The sequence below is a fragment of the Neoarius graeffei genome, chromosome 3 (assembly GCF_027579695.1).
Source record: "Neoarius graeffei isolate fNeoGra1 chromosome 3, fNeoGra1.pri, whole genome shotgun sequence".
Classification (NCBI taxonomy): Eukaryota; Metazoa; Chordata; class Actinopteri; order Siluriformes; family Ariidae; genus Neoarius; species Neoarius graeffei.
The window spans coordinates 36,912,273-36,930,661 of NC_083571.1; the positions used below are offsets into that span (position 1 = coordinate 36,912,273).

The 18,389-nt window shown below is 43.2% G+C and overlaps 1 protein-coding gene and 1 non-coding gene across 2 annotated transcripts; one reads left to right on the top strand and one right to left on the bottom strand.

Moving 5' to 3' along the window:
- Positions 1 to 1,191: 1,191 nt before the first annotated feature.
- trnai-aau (transfer RNA isoleucine (anticodon AAU)) lies at positions 1,192 to 1,265 on the bottom strand. The gene has a single exon. It is a non-coding gene; the product is annotated as a tRNA-Ile (tRNA).
- A 402-nt stretch (positions 1,266 to 1,667) lies between these two features.
- xpa (xeroderma pigmentosum, complementation group A) lies at positions 1,668 to 12,228 on the top strand. The gene is made up of 7 exons (XM_060916773.1): positions 1,668 to 1,899; positions 2,177 to 2,353; positions 4,342 to 4,452; positions 7,645 to 7,750; positions 8,084 to 8,249; positions 10,901 to 11,018; positions 11,804 to 12,228. The coding sequence occupies exons 2-7, from the start codon at positions 2,197 to 2,199 to the stop codon at positions 11,956 to 11,958; spliced, it is 813 nt and encodes a 270-aa protein (XP_060772756.1). The 5' UTR covers positions 1,668 to 1,899; positions 2,177 to 2,196; the 3' UTR covers positions 11,959 to 12,228.
- The last annotated feature ends 6,161 nt before the right edge of the window (positions 12,229 to 18,389 follow it).

An 18,389-nucleotide genomic window follows, 5' to 3' on the forward strand; every position in this document is an offset into this window, starting at 1 on the left:
CAAGAAGGGGAACCTGCCAATGGCGTCACGCGCGGAAATTAAAAGGGTAGGTGACTTTGGTCGCAAAATTAATATACTTGTCGTTGTCAAATTATGTTTGATATATCATTTTGAAGCTAAAAGATTTCTCTACCTAGTGATACCATTTATATATGTTGTCAAAATATATTGTATTTTATGCCAAAGAATACATCCAATGGTGGAATGGCACTTTAAAGGAACAGTCCACCGTATTTCCATAATGAAATATGCTCTGACCTGAATTGAGACGAGCTGCTCCGTACCTCTCCGAGCTTTGCGCAACCTCCCAGTCAGTCAGACGCAGTCAGACGTGCTGTCACTCCTGTTAGCAATGTAGCTAGGCTCAGTATGGCCAATGGTATTTTTTGGGGCTGTAGTTAGATGTGACCAAACTCTTCCGCGTTTTTCCTGTTTACATAGGTTTATATGACCAGTGATATGAAACAAGTTCAGTTAAATTTAAACGTAGTGATTTTCTATGCTATGGAAAGTGCGCACTGTAATGACAGGCGTACTAACACCTTCTGCGTGCTTCGGCAGCGCATTGATATCTGAGCTCTGTATCAATGCGCTGCCGAAGTGCGCAGAAGGTGTTAGTACGCCTGTCATTATAGTGCAGACTTTCCATAGCATAGAAAATCGCTACGTTTAAATTTGTGTAACTGAACTTGTTTCATATCACTGGTCATATAAACCTATGTAAACAGGAGAAACGTGGAAGAGTTTGGTCACATCTAACTACAGCCCCAAAAAATACCGCTGGCCATACTGAGCCTAGCTACATTGCTAACAGGAGTGACAGCGCGTCTGACTAACTGGGAGGTCGCGCAAAGCTCGGAGAGGTACGGAGCAGCTCGTCTCAATTCAGATAAGAGCATATTTCATTATGGAAATACGGTGGACTGTTCCTTTAATATAGAAATGCTTGAGTGAAAGACTGATTTTCATATTTGGGAGCGTTCTCTATTTTTATATTGCAGTTCCATCACGAACCACTAGATGGACACATAATAGAAATCACACAGTTGTTAAACGTACAGCAAATAACAGTGGTTTTATATCACATAACTCGTAAAAGTGATAAGTGGATCTGTTTTATATGATTTCTTGCTTGAACGCATTACAGATGTAAAACCTAATAATTCAAAGGAAAAAAAAATGATACTCATGTGGCCCGTACGGGGATCGAACCCGCGACCTTGGCGTTATTAGCACCACGCTCTAACCAACTGAGCTAACCGGCCTCTGTGCGAACGTGAAGATTCATTATGAAATTATTCATTATAAAATTCAGTGCCATGAATTTGAATGACTGTAATTTTAATCATTGATAAAGATTTAGAAATCTCAGTTATAGGATTTTACTAACAGTGATACACTTCTATATTGTCAGGAACCTTTTTTTTTTTCTCAAAATGGACGCCAAAATCTTCAGCGACACCTGACTGAAGAAACCACACAAAACATGACATTTCTACATCAAAGATTTGAATAAATTTACTTCCATGATTCATTTATCTTTTTTTTTTTGGTGGTATAATGTTTGACAATAGTTTGAATGCTGTATTTTCTATTAAACTGAACTGCACTATCATATGGCGGTCGGTAGGTGGCGGAAATGTGCATCACGTGACTCAAACCGTTCTTACTCCAACCACAGAAGAAGACGAAGACCTACACAACCAAAAGCATTAGCAGTAGCATTAACATCAAGCTGTCCTGTTTTAAATGAACTGTTTCATTAATATATAAATATATATATATATATATATATATATATATATATATATATATATAAAATTTACAGCTCGCGTGATTTCTCCGGAAGTGTAATGTAACATCCTTCAGTGTTCTGTGGGGATTATTTACACACCGCTGGTAAGTTTATCACAGAAAACAGAAATAAATATAATAAACTAATGAGTGCTACTGTATGTTTTATAGATATTGTATAGAGTGTTAAAAGTTATTCTTACAGTATTGGCATATTATAATTATAATGCTAAGCCCTGGTATGAATATGAATTATATTATAACATTACGTAATTTATGAAGATCTTACATCATAATACAGTATTTCCGCATCAAGGGCATCACGTGATCACTCTCACATCTTCATTTATTCATGGTGATCTGTGTCTATCTCTCTCTGCAGGTGTGTGTGTGGTGATCAAGATGGAGTGTGTGAAGTCCAGTACTGTGAGTGAAGTGGAGGAAAGATCTCAGAGTGTGAAGTTAACTCCGTTCATGCTGGCTAAGATCGAGAGGAACCGACAGAGAGCGCTGATGCTGAGGCAGGCCAGACTCGCCAACCGACCCTCACCTGGGGAAGGTGTGTCTCATCTCATCTCATTATCTCTAGCCGCTTTATCCTGTTCTACAGGGTCGCAGGCAAGCTGGAGCCTATCCCAGCTGACTACGGGCAAAAGGCGGGGTACACCCTGGACAAGTCGCCAGGTCATCACAGGGCTGACACATAGACACAGACAACCATTCACACTCACATTCACACCTATGGTCAATTTAGGCTACGTTCACACTGCAGGCTGAAGTGACTCAAATCCGATCTTTTCGCCCATATGTGACCTGTATCCGATCTTTTATTGACAATATGAACGACACAGATCCGATTTTTTCAAATCCGACCCAGGCCGTTTGGATATGTGGTCCTAATTCCGATCCCTATCCGCTCTTTTCATATGCGACTTCAGTCTGAACCGCCAGGTCGCATTCATCCGACTTACACGTCATCAACAAGCCACAAACGTCACTATTCTGCGCTGAAGTAGGCGGCGGGTCTCTCAAAAAAAGTTACAACAACATGGCGCATAATCACGGGCGCAGGTAGAGGGTGGGAGTCGTCCCACCCAGATTTAAATTCACCTCGTTCGGTCCCTCCCCACTTATAGGGAGGAAAAAACGTCTATGCTGTCTTTCTTTGCATAAGGCAAACCTCACGGAAAAATCAAAAGACTAATTACCATTCGGTTTATTGAGGTGCACAGCAGTGTATACATAGTTGCAACAACTCACATAAAACAAAGACTGATATTCGGTTGGTTGAGCTGCGCAGACTGCACAGGTTGCGAGCTCGAGCTTGGTTGCTATGGTTACTAACAACAAGTTTGACAGGCATATCGGGGTTGGGGTTGGTTTGCTGGCAGCTTTGTCCCCCCCTCCCCAGTTTTTTGTCCCCCCCAGTTCAAAAAACGTATCTGCGCCCCTGCGCATGACATCAATGCGAGGGACGCTTCGGGCTGTGAAGGTTCTGAATCTTCTCAATGGAAGGACGCAGAGGTTAGGGAGCAGATTTCCATTTGGGGGGATGCAGCTATTCAAGCTAGATTGGATGGGTCATACCGCAACCGGGCGGTTTTACTTCCGTAAACACTGGCCATGCTCACTGCGTGTGACGTCGTCGTATCCTGCAATGCACATGCGGAACACTTTTAGGTCGCTTTTCGTTCATACTGAGGATCACATACAAGTCGCATATATTTGTTAATGTGAACGACCTCACAAAAAAATCGGATTTCACAAAAAAATCGGAATTGAGCATTAAGCCTTGCAGTGTGAACGTAGCGTTAGAGTCACCAGTTAACCTAACCTGCATGTCTTTGGACTGGGGGAAACCGGAGCACCCGGAGGAAACCCACGCGGACACGGGGAGAACATGTAAACTCTGCACAGAAAGGCCCTCGCCGGCCACGGGGCTCGAACCCAGACCTTCTTGCTGTGAGGCGACAGCGCTAACCACTGCACCACTGTGCTGCCCGGGAAGGGGTGTGTGTGTGTGTTAAAATAAAAAAACAAGCATAAAATTAGGGTAGTATCTCACTGGGCTGCGACAGCCCGTGACTAGTTGGAGACACAACAATTGTGATAAAATATGCGAATTAGCCACAATTTTCACTTGGAATCACACTGAATTGATATTCGCATATTTTATCGTAATTGTTGTGTATCCAACTAGTCGCAGGCTGTCGCAGCCCAGCTTTCCCTCGGCAGGCAGGGAAGTAGAGGAAGCCTCACGGAAACTGACTCGAGAAGGGTTCGCGACGGCTTTGCGACACCAGCGACGCATTTGCGGCTATTTTGAGAGAAATTTTGTCGCATGAATTTTTTGAACATGTTCAAAATTTCAGCGACAAAGGAGCGACTCATGCGAGGAAATTGAGAAGTCGCAAATGTTTCAAGACACTTTTGAATGACGTTCGCAAGCTGTCGCAGCCCAGTGAGATACTAGCTTAAGATATACTAAAAGCTATGATATTGAGAAATTGATTTTATCATACGATTGTGCGCATGTGTGTGTTAAAGGTGCCACAGCAACCAAAATAGCAAAAACCATCGACTCTGGCGCAGGATTCTTCATTGAAGAGGAGGAGGAGGAGGACAAGCAGCAAGTGACGAGAGTGGTGAATAAACCTGGTAACTATGATCATCACAAACCTCATGATTCTCTTATACCATGTTTAACATTCCGATTCAACAATGTCGGGAAGCATCGAAAGTATTGACACCCCTAGAGCTCCAGTTGTGGTCAGAAGTTTACATAAAGTCATCATGGACATGAATGTGATGGTGTTTGCGGGCTGTCAGTGATTTCTTTGAACCGTTCTTTTTCTGTGTCAGAATGATTACGACATGCATCTTTTAATAGGAAAAAAAAATTTGGTGCAATTTATTTTGGGTTTTCAGAAATCGACACAGGGTCAAATTATACAATACACGCACCTACACTACCGTTCAAAAGTTTGGGGTCACCACTGTGCTGCCTGCCTTTTTTCATTTTATTTAAAAATTTTTTTTAATAATAATACAATAAGTTCATGCTGTAGATCCGTGGTTATGAGTTAGAGTTGAGCAACGTGACCTGAGTATTGTGCTAAATTCAGTCAGAGGACATGATATCACAGGTATCGTCAACACATCAGTAAACATGTTTATCTTATTTTGACAACTTCTTTAAAGTTAAACTGTGTATAAAAATTAGGGGTGTGCAAAAATATCGATACGGCGATATATCGCGATACTTTGTCTTCCGATTCAATATCGATACTCAAAATTTGAATATCGATATTTTTTCAAATAATAAAATCATGTTTCAGACGGGTTGTAAATCCAGTACGACTTCCGCACCTCCGCTCCGCGAGGTGTCTCTGTGCCGCTACCTCACTTCGTCTTCTCTTTTTTCCCCGGCGGTTGCAGTGAGGAAAAAAAAAAACAAGCAAGCATGGCTGTTAACATAAACCTAGAGACGCCGCCGAACTTTAAGGCAGATGTTTGGAGGCACTTTGGATTCCAAAGGAAAGGAGAAAAAAAAAACAGTGAGCCGGACAAAGAGAATGCACTTTGCAAAACCTGTTTCGCTCCAATTAAATTAAGATGCCCACTGCACTTTTCAATGTGTTTCAGACAGTGTGTTGTTCCTGCAAAATAAGCACAAGTTAAATGTTCTCCGGTATATGTTCTCAAGTTTACAAAGAACAAATTGATATTAGTGTTAGCACTGAAATGTATGTGCAGTCTGCAGTGCAAGTTTTAAGTTTTCATAAAACAATTTGATTCTGCTTGTTAAGCAGCACTGATGTGTCCATGCTTACAGAAAAGTTGAGAATACTAGCACAGAAATGGGAATTTTCTGTATGTTGTAGTGAAGCAACTCTTGGTTTTGCCAGCAGTAGAATAGAGACAAATATATGTCTGGCAAGAGTGTGTAGTTATGTATGTGAAATGTAATTTTACAGTGGTCAATAAATTCTGATTTTCTTCAGTGACACAGATATCGTGATGTGGTTGAAATTTCTTGCAATATATCGATTATCGCAGAATCGCTGTACCGTGATAATATCGTTATCGTGGGCAAAATATCGCCATAGTATCGTATCGTGAGGTATCTGGTGATACCCAGCCCTAATAAAAATGTTCATTTTATACACTTTTGAATGCGTTCGATAAGTTCCAGATAAAAAAAAAAGTTTAAATTATGAAAGAAATGACACGTCTATAAAAACAAACAAAACGAGAACAAATAACGGTGAATCAATCTGGGGGAAAAGAAGTTACGTAGATATAGTATGTGTCTTCTTTCTTCTTGTTCTTTTGGCTGCTCCCGATTAGGGGTCGCCACAGCGGATCTTTCGTCTCCATCGCTCCCTGTCTTCCGCATCCTTCTCTCCCACACCTGCCACTTTCATGTCCTCTCTCACCACATCCATGTAGGCTATCTCCTCATTTTCATTTGCCTGGCAGCTCCATCCTCAACATTCTCCTTCCCACATGCTCTGCATCTCTTCTCAGGATGTGCCCGTACCACATATATATACTAAGTAACTTTAAAAACGCACAATGGAATTCAACACGATATCACTTTAGATCCATGCATATATTTGAAATGTATGATATTGTATGTAATGCACACACATCTTGAAACATTGATAAAGGACATTTATTGTCAAACTCAAGAATTAATTCACAATAAAAAAATTCAAAGTGACAGTTGGTCCATGTTCGGACCGTCATGCTGGAGATTCTGGGTCTGTGTCGTCCAGGGGTCTCAGCAGCAGTGACTGAGGGTGTCAGGAATCTGTCACGGAGGTGAGCTAGCCTGATGTGCTGATCCTGAACTGGCGTCGTGACTCGAGGCTGACCAGGGCGTGGACGATCCCTGGTGCTCCCTGTCTGTCTGTAACGCTGACTCAAACGGGAAACGGTCGAATGATGAACACCGAAGTGCCGGGCGACCTCTGTCTGTGTACTTCCGGCACGCAACATCCCGATGGCCTGTTCACGTTGATTTTGGCTTAGGCGTGGCATCTTCAATAATGACAATTTTCCCATCATTTCCCCCGGGTATTTATAGGCAAGATTGTGTGTGTACAGCAAAATTTGTTTGAAAATTAAAGCCTGTCCATGTCATTGACTACCCGAGTCATATTGTACGTTATTGAGTACAACTCCCTTAAATTCTGATTTGAGCACAGATTTGGAACTTATTCGGGCGGAACGAAGTTATTTTTCCATTGTGATCTATTTCTTTTCTTCTTGAGATAAACTCAGCACGAATTCAGCAAGTTTTATCAATGTGCGTTTTTAAAGTTACTTAGTGTAGTATGTGTAATGATGATAAAATTAAAATAGAATTATTTTTTAAAACATTAAGCTTAAGTGTCATCTTATCTCATTATCTCAAGCCGCTTTATCCTTCTACAGGGTCGCAGGCAAGCTGGAGCCTATCCCAGCTGACTACGGGCGGAAGGCGGGGTACACCCTGGACAAGTCGCCAGGTCATCACAGGGCTGACACATAGACACAGACAACCATTCACACTCACATTCACACCTACGGTCAATTTAGAGTCACCAGTTAACCTAACCTGCATGTCTTTGGACTGTGGGGGAAACCGGAGCACCCGGAGGAAACCCACGCGGACACGGGGAGAACATGCAAACTCCACACAGAAAGGCCCTCGCCGACCCCGGGGGCTTAAGTGTCAATACAATAAAAATAAATGTAAAAAAAGCCATTTCCAGATAAATGACATCCAGCCAGCGTTGCTTTCCCACTTTTAGTAGACGTGAAATATCATTAAAAATGTGTGTGTGTGTTTTAAATGTTCAGCCCCAGTGATGAAGCCAGATTATCTGATATGTGAGGAGTGCGCAAAGCCGTTCATGGACTCATTCCTCAGCAACAGTTTCGATCTCTCAGTGTGTGACAAATGCAGGTCAGACTCACACACACACACACACACACTGTTTCCTGTATGCTGTACTGGAGTATTGAATTTGTAGTTACATAGAATTTTGCAGCTGCGTGTGTGTGTGTGTGGGGGGGTGTATGCTGTTTGTGTGGGAGAGGAGGTGTTGTGTATGTTCCACTACACTTGTTCCTTCACAGCTGCGTGTGATGTTTCTGTGGTCGAGTGTATGAGTGTGTGTCGGTTTTTGGCTGTTGATAAATACATGCGCGTGCACAGACAGGAAAATCCATACAGTTTGTAAGTCAGTTGAAGACAGCGTCTGAGGTTTTGTATCATAACCTGTGTGTGTGTGTGTAGAGACAGTGAGGTGAAACACAAGCTGATTTCTCGTACCGAGGTGAAGCAGCTCTTCCTGTTGAAAGACTGCGATCTGGACCAGCGCGAGCCGCCGTTGCGCTTCATCCTGAAGAAAAACCCCCACAATCCTTGCTGGGGAGACATGAAGCTGTACCTGAAATCACAGGTAACACCCCTGGCCGCTGGCCTTTAACCACCTGAAAACTCCCCCATACTCCACAGTGCACTGACGTGACCCCTGACCTCAGAACCTGCACTCCCTTTTATTACAGTTTCCGATCAACATTATTCACGTGTTCACATAAATTCACTTTACACTATACAGAACAGGCTCGCTAGGCCCTACGCCCTACACCCTACACAGTGCACTGTCAGACATGATCGTAACGAGCAAAGCTCCATAATTAGTGCACTACATAGTGAACAAGGTGTGGATTTGGACATGCAGCGGATTTTTACATAATGGTATATTTACACGCAGTGGGTAAGTGTGTGTGTGTGTTAGGGTGACCAGATTTCTCGAGTCTAAAACCGGGACACTTTGCGCGTGACCGTGATACTCGTGCACGCACACGCATTTTGATGTAAACGTGCGCCGGCTCAAACCATGGCTCAGACAGGTGCTTTTATCATTTTGTAGAAGCTCACTTTCATCAACATTTCAGAGAATAATCAAGTATTTTCTTGTTATCTGCATGTACTTCTATCACAATTCAGTTAAAGTAAGAAAATCAGACAACAGATGTGATGACAGGGAATAGGCCAATAGAGATCTTGCAGTCACGTGACCGGAAAGTACACAACCGCCATCTTGTCGGTCAAAAACACCGCTGAATACTGCTGCACTCGTGTACAGAATGGATCAATTTCAACCGACGGACTACACGGCTCATTTTTCTAATGAACAGATAACTAGATATATGTCTAAAATAAACGATCTACAGATTTATGACCCTTATGGCTTACCGGACGGAGTTTTCACGACCGGATTTTGAACTGCCAGAGGTGGAATATACAGACGTGTATAATTACCTCATTAACTTTCCCTCGCTGTTCAGTGGTGAAGCACTGCGTGCTTATAAATCTCTGGACAGTTATCTTTACAGAAATTCAGGATTTGTCAGCGACTCAGATGTGGCATCTTGTAAACAAGAATCCTCATTGGATGGGTAAGTCACTTAGGTATTGAGTATAGCACTGACCAGCCGATTATAGAATAGAATAAGGTAATTCCAGCTGTAATTCCAAATCGTCCGTCTTGTTTACATGGATCTGGCGTTGGAGAGGTAGAGGCTTGGCAGTGGAGGTTTGAGTGGCTGTTTTCTGAGCTTAGTCAACAGGCCGGCTCTGCCTGCAGCCTCGCTTTTGCTTCCGCTCCCGGCACCGCCTCCTTCGCTTTGCTTCCGATAACAATCCACGGAGACCCCGCTGGTCTCACTATCTCGTCCGGAATGTTTTTTTTTTTTTTTTCTTGTCCGGAATGTTGTGCATGCAATGGAAATCGCTACAAACCGTCATTTTCTGCTGGAAACCAATGTCCAGTAAGTCCATACGGTTGTAGTGGATATTGAAGTCCGGTACAGACAAACAACACGCAAAAATACACACAGAAAACATAAAAAACGTGCACAGGTAGGGACAGCTTGTAGCCGCAGCCGTTGTAGTAGAATTGTATATAGTAGGGTTTTCCAGAAGAAAAGGTAGAAGTAAAAGCAGAAGTAGAACCAGAAGTAGAAGTAGAAGGCGGAATATGCCGTTTGACCGACAAGATGGCGTCTGTCACAATCTGGATCGGCTGTGACGTCACATGCAAGTGCTCCATAGCCTACGTTTCAACTGATTTATTTCACCTTTGTGAAAACGCCAAGAAAATGCACTGCTTGCATATTAACATCAACATTTTATGCGACAAACTTTTTTTTTAAACAATAGGCTGTGCATTGTAACAGGAACAAGCGCATGAGCCTAATCGTTGTCACCTCCGAACCTTTACCCAAAATGCCTCTGTTTAATCTTAACCAGTGTCGGCTATTAACTAGTTTGAAAATGTGAACCCTGAGTTGACAACAGCATCAAACAAGTCAAGACAATCTGTGATACAGATTAAAGACAGATGAAACAGATGAAAGACAACAAAAAATGTTTCAGAAACACAGCCACCCACCCTAAAGAAGATGCCATTTTATTGCATATATTTACATGATGAGTGAATTTGCTCCACTAGCGCTTTATTGCCGGAGAGCCTGCTGTGAAACTGCGAGCAAGTATCGTCGAAATTGGCCCGGGTAATGAGCAAGGCTTCGAGAGTAGGCGCAGTCATGCGGTTCCTCTCGTCAGTCCAGGTGTTGTTCATGAGTGAAAATATTCGCTCAGCTGGAGCATTGGTGCCAGGTAGGCACATGGCAAACTGGCAAAGCTGGCTGACATTGCTGTAAGGAATCTCCCTACTCTTGAAGTGCGCGAACATCTCCGCCCAGTGCTCATCCGTGCGGCATTGTCGCGTAGTAGTTGACAGCCGCTAGCGAAAAAAAACATTATAACGTGGCCTCTATATTGCAAGATTGTACAAATAGATACACTGTAAGGTTGACTGCGCACACACGCTCATTGATGCTGAATTGCTAGCAGCTTTATTGACATCTCGTTGGCTATATATGATCGCTGTAACCGGGACAGTTTGTTAGTGTTTGGTGTAAACCGGGACATTTCAGCGTCCCGACGGACCTTTGTCAGGACTGGGGACACGCGACTCAAAATCGGGACTGTCCCGGTCAAACCGGGATGTCTGGTCACGTTAGTGTGTGTGTGTGTGTGTAGGTGGTGTGTCGGTCTTTGGAGGTTTGGGGCAGTGAGGAGGCTCTGCAGGAGGCGCGAGAGACTCGAGAGGAGAACAGAGAGATACAGAAACAGAAACGCTTCAACAAGAAAGTCAAAGGTACACACACAGAGTTACAGTTTATAAACCTGTATAAAGGTCATTATTGCCCCTTTTCCACCAAAGCAGTTCCAGGGCTGGTTCGGGGCCAGTGCTTAGTTTGGAACCGGGTTTTCTGTTTCCACTGACAAAGAACTGGCTCTGGGGCCAGAAAAACCGGTTCCAGGCTAGCACCAACTCTCTGCTGGGCCAGAGGAAAGAACCGCTTACGTCAGCGGGGGGGCGGAGTTGTTAAGACCAACAACAATAACAAGACCGCAAAAGATCACCATTTTTAAGCGATAAGAAGCCACAGCTGTACAAACGTGAAGTCATCCATTATTATTATTATTATTATTGTTGTTGTTGCTGCTGCTTCTTCTGCGTTTTTGCTTGGATATTCGCGCCAAGGTTTATGCAAACGTAGCGACGTAACTGACGTATACAGCGACGTAATGACGTATACAACGACGTAACTGACGTATACAGCGACGTAATGACGTGTCTTCTCTTAGCACCGCGAGCTATGGAAAACCAAACTGGTTCTCAGCTGGCTCGCAAGTTGAACGAGTTGTGAACCAGCACCAGCACCGGCCCCGAACCAGCCCTGGAACTGATTTGGTGGAAAAGGGGTATATGTGATGTTTTATGTTTCCATGTTTATTGCTCATTTAAACTTCTGTATTTAATATTTTAAATATTTCATTTCAAATCAAGGTCGAAATGCAGTGTTTATTTTAATCAACAGGTTTCATTACTAAACCTCTCTCTCTCTCTCTCTCTCTGTCTCTCTCTCTCGCTCTCAGAGTTGAGGCGTGCAGTGAGGAGCAGTGTGTTCAGGAAGGACGTCGGCGTCCACCAGCACGATTACGGTGAGGAGGAGCTGCTTGACGAGGATGAGGATCAGTACAGGAAAGTGTGTAAGACTTGTGGACACCAGCTCACCTATGAGAAGATGTAGAGCCGGCTGTGTCCCAAATCCATCCTGGGCACACACACACACTTGGCGGTGTGAGGACGGTGCGCTAGCGGAAATGTTCATGGATGTCTGAATGATGGGATCAAAAATGCTCACAGTGCTGCTGTTACATTGCACCATAACAGGAAGAGTATTCATGTGGAATGATGCCTACCTCAGGAACGACTTTCTGACTGGAACACACTTACAGCAAACATCCATTCCAGCCGAACGAAATATACACTGATTTTGTAATAAAGAAGCAAAAACTCAGGGGTTTTGACCTTGATTTTGTTTAAGTGTGTGTGTTACATTACAGGCATTTAGCAGACGCTCTTATCTAGAACGACGTACAGCAAATACACACACACACACACAAAAACAAAACAAAACTGGGGAGCAGTTGGGGGCTAGGTGCTTTGCTCAAGGGCACTTCAGCTGTGGATTTTCCTGGTGGTCCAGGGAATTGAACCGGCAACCCTTTGGGGCCAAGGCTGCTTCTGAGAGAGAGAGAGAGAAAGAGGAAAAAAAAAACTTACCTCAGAGTGCACTTCTGTATCCTTCAACCACCACTTCCTCACAGGATAAGCACTGGATCTGTTCTAAGTGAGTGGCTCTGATCGATGGATCTATTTGGTGTTAAAGTGCACATCACGGGTAAATTCAGGAGCAAGATCAATGCAATTCTCCTATTTTATATTAAACGTTGGTCAAATATCTGTAACATTCTGCATTCTCTGCAATTTTTTTTTTACCTTGTGCAATACCAGAAAAATTCAGTTGAAATCAAGCCATTTGAGGCGAATTGGTCCGCCTCGGAAAAAACTTTGCATTTGGATTTCCCGGGAAACATTGATTTTCGTGACGTCACGTGCGGGACGCCTCCCTCTGAATCCTACGTCAGCGCTGGTTTGTTTATGAGAAAACGACCTGGTGGTTTTCTGCAAATTTCTTCAACGCTATCGCGTAATTATTAAAATGGTTAACAGATGTATCGTAGGAGGGTGTAGCAACACCAATCTTGATGGGATTAGTGCTCATCGTTTTCCAAAAGACCGGACAATGAGAGAGAAATGGGAGCGCTTGGTCTACACAGGCTGTGCACTGAAACCGTGCAAAGCTCGCGCAGCCTGCTGGCGCTTCCGCAGGTGACGTCACGAATCTGGCTCCAGACTCCCTTGGGATTTTTCCAGACGTGTTTTGTTATTTTATTTTTTTCTGCTGTAGACAGACGGCCTTGTGCAAAATTACCCTTCTGGATGAGTGTGTAAAGGGACGTACTTTCATATAAAAAAACCATGAACTTGGTCCAGAATATACACTCTAAAGTCCCTTTTTTTTTTCTGTATAAAACTGATTTGTGGGGTGGAGCTACATCTGCTCAGTTTGTGATGTCATAAAATAAAATTTCATGGATTTGAAACAATCACATCTGATATGCAAATTATTAAAGGATAAACATTACACCCTGACACGCCAACTTCAAATCCAGCAGGATAAAAAAATATTTATGTTCTCGCTCTCTCTCTCACACACACATGCACACACACATTATTTTGCCAGGTCTGGAATGCCATGCCCTTTGGTTTGTCGGACAGTACGGTGGCCCAGAGGTGTCAGCTGCTAAAAACAGCAAAGTGAGATATAATCGGTCAGTAGTATGTTAGCAATGCCAGGCTTGTACAGCATGAGCATATTGGCGTTAACCACTAACGAAAGCACTCGCACTCGGAGGAACGCGGAGCCTGCCTTTCTGTCTTATAAACTTTTGCAGAAGTGTATAGCGTTTAAAAAAAACCCACACAGAAACATGATAAACTCAACACTAATGAGACTGAGAGTCCCCTTGTGGGTGTGGCCTATTATTCTAATAAGCATGTGTGACTGAGACTCCGCCTTCAAAATCAATCAAATAGCTAAGCTTTAGCCTTTACTTGTAATGCCAGTTTTTAATGGTTTAGCTGTTGGTTTCTAGGTTAGCTTTCACTCGCTAGTTTGTCCTTGCCCGCTAGCTACCGTTGGTGTGCTAGTTTCCCTGGTTAGTTAACTTTTCCTCACCAGGTTAAAGTTTGCTTTTTTAGATTTTATTAGCAACATAGCGAGCTTTTGCACGCTGAGAGAGCCTTTCTTGCTCCAGTAGCAATTTTTTTGCTTGTTTAACTCCTGTTTTTCTAGCTTTCACTCGATAGTCTTTATTTGCCTGCTAGCAAGTTTTGTTTTTTTGCTAAGTTAGATTTCACTTGGGGTGGCACGGTGGTGTAGTGGTTAGCGCTGTCGCCTCACAGCAAGAAGGTCCGGGTTCGAGCCCCGTGGCCGGCGAGGGCCTTTCTGTGCGGAGTTTGCATGTTCTCCCCGTGTCCGCGTGGGTTTCCTCCGGGTGCTCCGGTTTCCCCCACAGTCCAAAGACATGCAGGTTAGGTTAACTGGTGACTCTAAATTGGCCGTAGGTGTGAATGTGAGTGTGAATGGTTGTCTGTGTCTATGTGTCAGCCCTGTGATGACCTGGCGACTTGTCCAGGGTGTACCCCGCCTTTCGCCCGTAGTCAGCTGGGATAGGCTCCAGCTTGCCTGCGACCCTGTAGAAGGATAAAGCGGCTAGAGATGATGAGATGAGATTTCACTTGCTAGTCAGTGTTGCTTGCTCACTAAGTTTGATTCATTGGCAAGTTGTGTTAGCTTTCACTTCCTACACTTGTTTTTGTTTGCTCATTTAGTTTTTGCTGCTATATTATATCGTATACTTAGCATGGAGCAAACACACACCCACACTGATTGGTTCCATAAGTTCACCTGATGGATGAATGTTTGGGGTTAAAGGTCAGATGCTAATGCCGCAATGAAAGTGTAAAGTCAGTGATCTGTAGAGTCACACGTCCCCTCTGACTTTGGTGCTTGTTGTTGTTGCGAAGTTCTAAGAATTAAGTTTGGCTCTGGTTCCCTCTGGTTGTGTGTATTTTCTATAGACGTGTGGTGTTGCATATCCTGAGCATCTGCTTTGATAAACGACCCTCCTGATTTGGCAGCTGCTATTTTATAAGGTGTTCTGCTCGTAACCGATCCGCCGGTCGCATTCGCGGTTTAAATAGCGGCCTAAATTTAACTGCTTTGTGGAGGTCATTGAAAATCCAGCCGAGAGAGAGAGAGATGGACAACTTGTGTCCTGTATTCGTATCTCATTTTAGCACTGTTTATATGTGTCCTGTGCAACATGAACAACTTGTGCATTTGCAAGTTTTCTGACAACTCTTGAGTTCTCAAGTCGTTCATGTTTTGCGTGCTAGGTTAGCTTTCACTTGCTATTATGTGCTGACTCACTAGCTAGATTTTCTGTGCTAAATTTCCCTTTTTATAATAGCATTTGCTTGATAGGTTAGCTTTCACTTTACTTGTAGCGTCTGTATGCTAGTTTAGGTTTCAGGTTCTAGTTTGTGTTTGCCCGTTAGCTACAACCCCGATTCCAAAAAAGCTGGGACAAAGTACAAATTGTAAATAAAAACGGAATGCAATGATGTGGAAGTTTCAAAATTCCATATTTTATTCAGAATAGAACATAGATGACATATCAAATGTTTAAACAGAGAAAATGTATCATTTAAAGAGAAAAATTAGGTGATTTTAAATTTCACGACAACAACACATCTCAAAAAAGTTGGGACAAGGCCATGTTTACCACTGTGAGACATCCCCTTTTCTCTTTACAACAGTCTGTAAACGTCTGGGGCCTGAGGAGACAAGTTGCTCAAGTTTAGGGATAGGAATGTTAACCCATTCTTGTCTAATGTAGGATTCTAGTTGCTCAACTGTCTTAGGTCTTTTTTGTCGTATCTTCCGTTTTATGATGCGCCAAATGTTTTCTGTGGGTGAAAGATCTGGACTGCAGGCTGGCCAGTTCAGTACCCAGACCCTTCTTCTACGCAGCCATGATGCTGTAATTGATGCAGTATGTGGTTTGGCATTGTCATGTTGGAAAATGCAAGGTCTTCCCTGAAAGAGACGTCGTCTGGATGGGAGCATATGTTGCTCTAGAACCTGGATATACCTTTCAGCATTGATGGTGTCTTTCCAGATGTGTAAGCTGCCCATGCCACACGCACTAATGCAACCCCATACCATCAGAGATGCAGGCTTCTGAACTGAGCACTGATAACAACTTGGGTCATCCTTCTCCTCTTTAGTCCGAATGACACGGCGTCCCTGATTTCCATGAAGAACTTCAAATTTTGATTCGTCTGACCACAGAACAGTTTTCCACTTTGCCACAGTCCATTTTAAATGAGCCTTGGCCCAGAGAAGACGTCTGCACTTCTGGATCGTGTTTAGATACGGCTTCTTCTTTGAACTATAGAGTTTTAGCTGGCAACGGCGGATGGCACGGTGAATTGTGTTCACAGATAATGTTCTCTGGAAATATTCCTGAGCCCATTTTGTGATTTCCAATCCAGAAGCATGCCTGTATGTGATGCAGTGCCGTCTAAGGGCCCGAAGATCACGAGCACCCAGTATGGTTTTCTGGCCTTGACCCTTGCGCACAGAGATTCTTCCAGATTCTCTGAATCTTTTGATGATATTATGCACTGTAGATGATGATATGTTCAAACTCTTTGCAATTTTACACTGTCGAACTCCTTTCTGATATTGCTCCACTATTTGTCGGCGCAGAATTAGGGGGATTGGTGATCCTCTTCCCATCTTTACTTCTGAGAGCCGCTGCCACTCCAAGATGCTCTTTTTATACCCAGTCATGTTAATGACCTATTGCCAATTGACCTAATGAGTTGCAATTTGGTCCTCCAGCTGTTCCTTTTTTGTACCTTTAACTTTTCCAGCCTCTTATTGCCCCTGTCCCAACTTTTTTGAGATGTGTTGCTGTCATGAAATTTCAAATGAGCCAATATTTGGCATGAAATTTCAAAATGTCTCACTTTCGACATTTGATATGTTGTCTATGTTCTACTGTGAATACAATATCAGTTTTTAAGATTTGTAAATTATTGCATTCTGTTTTTATTTACAATTTGTACTTTGTCCCAAATTTTTTGGAATCGGAGTTGTAGATTTTGCATGTTCACTCGTCTAGATTTCATTTCCTAGTTTAATTTTTGCTTTCTAATTGGTATTCACACGCTAGCTAGCTTTGTTTTGCTAGGTTAGTTGCTCAAGAAATTTAGTTTTCACTTGCTATATTACCATTTATTTGCTAGTTTAGCTCTCACTTGTTAAATTGTATTTGCTTAATACGCTAGCTTTCCTTTGCTCGGTTGCTCAGTCTTCAAACACAGTCACAGTTTGTTAACTGACTTGACGAGAATGTTCCGCATGTTAGCGATAAATGCTAAGTGTAATTCTAGTGTGTTTTTAGTCATACGGAATCTTTTCTTGGTAATTTAGCAACACATCTGAGGTAAATCTCATTGTTCTTGATACATTTCCATTGTCACTGAGTGCTAGCAAGCTAAAGTGTTAGCCTTAGTTATTTGCTAGTTTTGTGCTCGGCTTCTCGTCTCAGTTTCCTGAGACGAGCTGTACCTTCTGAAGGTGAAATATGGTCAATTCAGAAGTTTTATATAAATGTCATAAATATTACAGTTAATACATGTATTGGTTCTTTGTGCCAAAGTTTTACCAGCCATAAATCAAATGCATACAGCATCTACAACTAGCATCACTTTTGCCAGCTGACAGAGCATAGCTAAATGATGATAATGTTAACGTACAGCTCGATCATCTTACCTCCTTCCACTTTATCCTCATCTCTCCTTACTGCTTCCCTGTCTCTGTTTTGGACGGAGAATTTCCTGATGTCCATCTGTAGAGGTAATTCAGGAATGTTTAGTGGTACAGGACATACATCTCATCTCATTATCTGTAGCTGCTTTATCCTGTTCTACAGGGTCGCAGGCAAGCTGGAGCCTATCCCAGCTGACTACGGGCGAAAGGCGGGGTACACCCTGGACAAGTCGCCAGGTCATCGCAGGGCTGACACATAGACAACCATTCACACTCACACCTACGGTCAATTTAGAGTCACCAGTTAACCTAACTTGCATGTCTTTGGACTGTGGGGGAAACCGGAGCACCCGGAGGAAACCCACGCGGACACGGGGAGAACATGCAAACTCTGCACAGCAAGGCCCTCGCCGGCCACGGGGCTCGAACCCGGACCTTCTTGCTGGGAGGCGACAGCGCTAACCACTACACCATCGTGCCGCCACACAGGACATACAGCTTCACTTAAAATGTATATAATTTTGCTGCGTGAACTTGCGTGGCGTCACTGTACCTTCCAATTTCGCGTGCTTAGCTGCATGCGCGTTCCCTACTGTACATTCATGTCGACATGCACAGAAGCACAGAATGCGCGTCTTCTACTTAGGGACAGAAAGTTACCTACGCTGATGCATCTTGAAGTAGAAAAACATCCACTCTATTCCTGA

Coding starts and splice junctions, on each gene's coding strand:
- xpa (XM_060916773.1), top strand. CDS start 2,197: ATGGAGTGTGTGAAGTCCAGTACTGTGAGTGAAGTGGAGGAAAGATCT. Junction 2,354..4,341: donor CCGACCCTCACCTGGGGAAG/GTGTGTCTCATC, acceptor TGTGTGTTAAAG/GTGCCACAGCAACCAAAATA. Junction 8,250..10,900: donor AGCTGTACCTGAAATCACAG/GTAACACCCCTG, acceptor GTGTGTGTGTAG/GTGGTGTGTCGGTCTTTGGA.